The following is a 6,560-nucleotide window of genomic DNA, read 5'->3' as shown; positions in this document are numbered from 1 at the left end:
TGGCCTTATGACACACTTCCGGTGATGTCATGGGGTGTGGTATATGCTAATGAGCTCCCCTAGCTCTTTTTCTACGAAATGACCCCTGCTTGTATCATACAGATTTGTAATCATTGTTATGATAAAGTGTTTATACTTTGGATTGTACTCCTTTGTTAGAGATTGGCTTGTGATTTTTGTTCTGCTCTCATTGCTTTCGAGCTTAAAGCAAGAATGTGGTTTATGTGCCAAGTGACTTCCGTTCTGAGGCACTTTTTTCTTTCCTTCACAGTTCTTTCCTCTCTTTTCCATCTTTCAGGAAAGAATCAAGATTAACATTAGTATGTTGCAGAGCAACGGGGACCTTCAGGAAGGACAGGTATGTCAATCTTGCTATACTTGCCATAAGGTGGTCAGAGCATTGGACTAGGAATAGAGAGACCCAACTGCAAATTCCCACTCAGTCTTGAAGCTCATTGGATGATCTCTGCCCAGGGATACTTTCCCAGCCTCATCTACCTCGCAGGATTGTTATGAAGATGAAGTTGAGAGGAGAGAAGAACACCCCGCCACTGCCACCCTGAGCTCTTTGTAAGAAGGGTGGGATAAAAACTGAGTGAAAAGTCTTTTCCCCCCTTTATTAATTGTGATCCATCAGTAGAAATGGTACATATGTATGATTTTAAGACCACTGTAAATTTACCAAACACTTTGCAAGACTGCATGAATAGTCCAGGGGACAATTCCTTTCAGCAAATAACCTGTCCCCCACCCCCAAAGCTAATAGGGTTTATTTTAAAAAAATTATCAGCAGTTACAAGGGTATTTATCTTTAGATCCCTGGAAGCTGACTGTTCCTACCTTAAAGACCATAACTGAGGCTGAGAAATAGTGGGCTGCCTGCAGTGTTCATGCCAGGGCTGGAATCTGAACTGAGGTGTAACTCCTTTAGAGCTTTGTCCACTTGACCTCCCTGCCTCTCATACAGGTTTTATAGCTTATATTATTTTCATGGAAGACTCTTGAAGTTTCATGGGTACAACCACTAACACTTCTGAGAGTTTCGATGCTGAATTCAGTGTGGCATGAATTTCAACCTTTTAAATGAATTTATTTTTCTGGTTATTGTTATGGGTATATAGATTTTGAAAAATTGGTTAAAAGTTTAGTTTCTTTCATTTATGCCTGATGGTTGTCGTTATGACTTACGTAGATTAGCCAACCCTCCCTGCCTTGTGTTGGCAAATGTGTGTATTTAATGTATTTATGCATCCTGTTATATTCTTTAGGTTGTCCTTAATATCACCTATGTTAATGGCCAAGTGTATGTAAATGACTTTCCACTGAAGAGTGGGGTTACCAGGATAAAGTGCCAGACTTTGATATGTGAGTATCGCTTAATTCTTTATCTGAGCTGTGTGCTTCCATGTGATCCACCGATAATGAAAATGCTGTAATGAATAAGTGGCATTATACTCCTTGCACATCTAATGCCAGAGGGCAATCCACGTCAGTGTGCTGCAGTCAAAATAACAAATAATGCAATCTTGGGCAGAATTACTTCAGTCTAAACCCATTGTTTTCAATAGGTTTAGACTGGAGTAACTGCATAGGATTGTACTTAAGGAGCCTCATGGTACCTTAAAAACTAAGGAATTTATTGTGGCATAAACTTTCGTGGGAAAGCCCACTGTGTTAGATATTTCTCATGTAGTGGGCTTTGTCTCACAAAAGCTTATGCCACAATAAGTTCATTAGTCTGTAAGGTTCCACAAAGCTTCCTGTCCGTTTTACAAGTTGGGTACATTTAAAATCGAAGAAAGACAAAATCAGATGTCCTTGCTCACAGTGGGGAGGGGAGAGACACATACAAACTCAGATCAAATTCTGACTTCATGAGAGCCGCTTCGTTTGTTTGTGGAAGGCAACAGACCAGGCAGTCTAAATTCAAGGATGTGACTCCACCCTGATAAGGCTTGGCCGCCTCCTCTCTTAACCTGGCACATGTCCAAAGGAAAAGGGTGTAGGAGAAAGAACATATATAAAATTGCAAGAGCCTTTTGGATAATCTTTGAAAAACATTACTTTTCTGAAATTTTCTTAGTTTAAATTCTATCTGTATTGGGATTGAATGTCCTTAAAGAGTAGTGTTGTCTACTAATGGTAAAAATTAATATTGCATATATGATACGGGAGACACTATACTGTTTTCTGTTGTACAGAAATGTTGTGTTTGGGGATACACACAGTGTCTTACATAATTAATAAGGCCAGAGCTATTACTTGCCGTTGAACTTTTTTTATTTCTTGCACAAAGCTGTCTCTTGATGTACTGGTTATGGCCAGTCTCAAGGTTAGCTTCTGAGATCATCTATCCTTTATGATCAGCTTTTGTGCTAAGGACATGCTAATGTGTTTTTAAAATTGGCTTTTGAAAGCCTAAAACATTATACATTAATAAGCACAGTTTTCTTTCGGGACACCAGCAGTTGCTCAACATGGCTTGATGCAAATATACTTTAACATGAGTGTAGATTGTAAAGGCTGCAATCTTAACCATATATTCTGAGGAAGTTCTCTTGAACTCAGTGAGATGTTTGGGGATGGCTCTAAGTGCATTTCCTTCAGATGCAATCAATTCTATCAGAAGACATCACTGTATTGATGTAATGTGGGGGAAGGAGCATTACTGGGGATTTTATTTTAGGATTTACCGTATTTTTCGGACCATAAGACGCACCTGACCTTAAGACGCACCTAGTTTTTAAAGGAGAAAAACAGGGAAAAAAATATTCTAAACCTTCGGTCCATAAGACGCACTCACTTTTCCTCCCACTTTTTTTGGAAGAAAAAGTGAGTCTTATGGTCCAAAAAATACAGTAATTTATTCTGTATGTTTTAAATTATGGCTTGTAAGCCTCCTTGAGCAAAGGTGAGACATAAAGATGTAAACAATTGTAGGGCCCGGCTTTTTGCTTTTGTTGGCTTTGCTTCCAGTTTCTTTTACAAGTTTCTGAGACCTTCTAATTGTGTGCATGGTGTCACTCCCTAAATAAACCCTTTTTGTGTCATGTCCTCAAGCAGACATCCACTGTGCCTAAATGGCGGAAAGTCTGGGAAGGAGAAGGTAGACTCTGTAGAGATTTCCTCTCCTTGTAACAACAGTAGCAAACAAAATAAAATAAGAATGACCTCCCTGCTCCCATCCCAAAAACTGAAAGGGGCTGAGAGTTGCACATGTGTGCCTGCCCTTGTGCTAGCAAGGAATATCCCTGGCGGCACACAGGTACCAGCCATCAGCCAGCTAGGGTAGGTAGTTGCACTGAAGTGAAGCAGTTAGTCTGTGTCTTGCTTCTAACCAGAGTTGGGTTTAAGGGAGGAGGGAGAAGCATTGGCTTCAAGTGAAATCCTATACACTAGAAATCTCTCTGGAAATCCGTACACTAGAAATTTCAGGAAGATTTGCTTCTGAAAGGATCCTGGGACAGGGAAGCATCACTTTAGCCATGCATATGTTTGAGTCCACGTTCCACTGTACCCTCCCCCCCCACACCTCCATCCTTCTGGTAAGAAGGAGATTGCGCCTTTCTGCCTAAGGATTCTTGGGATCTGGGCTTGGAAGATGTGCTTCTTCTGAGACCAGTTCCCTCCCCCTGTTATATTTAATAATGATTTTGCAAACTAGGAATACAGGCCATTATTTAGGAAAACAGAGACTGTATTAGTGATTGTCCTGCATGTGGTTAACAGTGTGTTAGTTACCACCACCTTACCAGTTTTGTCATCTGCACAATGAGAGTACAGATGGTTTCTAACAACATCCATATGACTGTAACGAACACTCACTGAACAATGTGGAGGATTCGTGTTATGCTGCCCGCATGGCTGCAGACCTGCATGCAGGACCGTGTATCCTTTTGGCTCATATCTGGGGGGGAGGATCAAATTCTATATCAAGGGAACCCAAATTCTGTGCCCAGAAATAGTATGCCACCCACATAATTTATGCACATTAAGAACATGTATGTGCATATCTTTATCTTGCCTAGTTTTGTCTTGTTATAAGGAGGGGCAGTAAACAGTTCAGGGTGCTGAAGCCTGCCCCTTTGTCCACTGGAAGCCCTGTTGATCTCCTCCTTTAGCTTCCAAGGAATTGCTCGCAAGCTTTCAGGACTCGCTGCTTTCTTTTTAAAGTGAAAGCTGTGAATCTCACAGTGCCATCTTAAACAGAGTTGCAACCTAAGTCAATGGACTTAGAAAGTTGTAACCGTGCTTAGGATGGCACTATCAGGATGATCATTCTGAATCTGCTCGCAGAATAAAGGTAGTGACAAGAACGGTTCTGCTACTGAAATGTGCGTGCTTATAGGAGGAGGAGAAAGACAGAAATAAGGTAGAAGAAGAAGAGGTTGGATTTATACCCCACCCTTAACTACCTGAAGGAGTCTCAGAGTGGCTTACAATCTCTTGCCCTTCCCCTCCCCACAACAGACACCCTGTGAGGTAGGTGGGGCTGAGAGAGCTCTGAGAGAACAGCTCTGAAAGAACTTGTGACTGACCCAATGATCAGCAGCTGCATGTAGCGGAGTGGGGAATCAAACCCAGTTCTCCCAGATTAGAGTCCATGCTCCTATACCAAACTGGCTCTTGGCATTCAGTACTGGCTATTGCTTCCCTTCCATACTGTACCATCTGGTAACAGCCATTGGGAGCCCCCAGTTGAAAATGTCAGCAGAATCTGTAAAACTGAAGATGTTTTAAAATGGCCAGTTTTTTTAAAAAATGCCAGTATTTCAGCACATTTTCTCCCACCCAGAAGCATTTCCACCAGAGTGCTGTGTTCACAAGCTGTTGCCTTCTGCAGTTCTTGTTGTCTTTGTTTGTTTGTGGTTCAGCCTTACCATTTTGTTTACTACCATGAACTCCATCCTAGTTCTGTTCATGGCTACTTAAGGCCACAGTGCCTACAAGGGCAGAAATGAGTATACAATGTTGAACTTAATTGCTGCACCCCCATTGGGATAGGGAAGGCTGCTGGGTTTCCATTTGGGTTTTGGAAATGTCAGGTATTTGTGTTTGCACACTCTTGTGTCTCTTGAACCTGGTAATGAGTAATACTGCTCCCAAACTATTCTGTAGAGTGGGTCAGGATCCCACCTGCAAGGCATAAGTCACAGTTTTATATGTAACTTGTATTTGGAGATTATGCCTTTCTGCATGACCGCTCTGTGACATGCAATTTTATTGTTGATAGTGGAGAGTGGGAATGCCGACAGCCTACTGAATCAGAAGCGATTAGGAATTGTTAGTGTTCGCATTATGATCCATGAATGGCCATTGGCATCCAGCTCCAACTTGCAGTTGATTGTCGTTCAGGAAGAAGTGACAGAAATTGATGGAAAGCAGGTGAATATTTCTTTAAATGACTTCATTTGCTGGCATGTTTTGTAAATCCCAATGAGCATATTTATGCTCCAGCATGGGTATATAGTTCTGTAGCACACCCTGTACCTCCAAACCATTCTGCGTGCCTATTTTTCTGCTCTCAGGGGAGGCTCTCATCCATGAGAAGCAGGTGGAAGAGAAGTGAAGGCTGTCTGCAACTCGGACTACCTAAGCGTCCTCTTTGTTCAGGGCATGTGGGTCCTGAATTGATCATTTCTTCTGCTTTTGGAGAGTTGCGTTACTTCATAATAATGATCACAAACCTTTCTGCAAGTGCCTGCCCACAAGGAAGATATAAATAGGTGTCCAGAAGCACATGGCTCTTGTGTATGGCATCTTGTTTTCATGCAAAGAGTTTTTAAAAATTCTTTTTGTTCCTAGAGTTGTCTAGTTTTATAAGTAATTAATCTGCCAAATCCTTTTTAGCTATGAATTGGATCCAGGACTGAGTAATGTGCATTCTTATTCTTGGTTTAGGGCCTGATTGGCAAAGTTATTCTTAATAAGCCATGAAGGATCAGCACCAGTGGGAAAATAGACCTATACTTGCCAGTAGACCAATAGATATATATATATTACCCAAATAAGGTAGTTTTACCTCATGTTATGGGTAAATCCCATATGTAAAGTCTCTTGTCAATTCATGTTCTTCTGGCATTGAGCACAGGGATGCTGGTGAGAAAAGGCCTTTAAAATCATAGCTGGAAACGTCTATTTTTCTCCCTCCACCTCTTTTTTTTTAACTTCCAGCTCATGAAAAATTGTGGCAAACTTAAAAGCTGGCACAGTTTTTTTGTCTCTTTGTATACTTTGGAAATATATGAACTCAACCAAGAAGAATGTGTCAACTGAAATATTGTAGTAACACTACAGATTTCAACAGAAATTTACCTTCCTTTCCTAAGGCAACAGAATTACTGTAATCTGTTAAGCACACATGGGCTGCACAAAGATGTTGCTTGTTCATGGCAGGACTGGATGTGGCTTGTTGGTCATGCTCACGTACCACCTCCATCTTCTCTCTCTCCTCTTCCCTTTATGTGCTGAGAGCCGCTGACAGCTTCCTAGTTCATGTAAACTTCAACTCAAATTCAATTTGCCATGTATTGTCTGAATGCAGGTTCTTGCACAAGAAT

General features: G+C 41.3%; 1 protein-coding gene across 1 annotated transcript; it reads left to right on the top strand.

The window, feature by feature from the left end:
• Positions 1-291: 291 nt before the first annotated feature.
• Positions 292-5,385, top strand: GINM1 (glycoprotein integral membrane 1; the record flags this gene model as incomplete). The annotated part of the gene is made up of 3 exons (XM_015415548.1): positions 292-358; positions 1,269-1,365; positions 5,234-5,385. Coding segments are annotated over exons 1-3 (285 nt in total), but the record flags the coding sequence as incomplete, so codon positions are not given.
• Between the last annotated feature and the right edge of the window lie 1,175 nt (positions 5,386-6,560).

This window comes from Gekko japonicus, unplaced genomic scaffold, assembly GCF_001447785.1.
Source record: "Gekko japonicus isolate JY-2015 unplaced genomic scaffold, Gekko_japonicus_V1.1 scaffold1870, whole genome shotgun sequence".
NCBI classification, from domain to species: domain Eukaryota; kingdom Metazoa; phylum Chordata; class Lepidosauria; order Squamata; family Gekkonidae; genus Gekko; species Gekko japonicus.
This window is presented reverse-complemented; position numbering and strand designations above follow the sequence as displayed.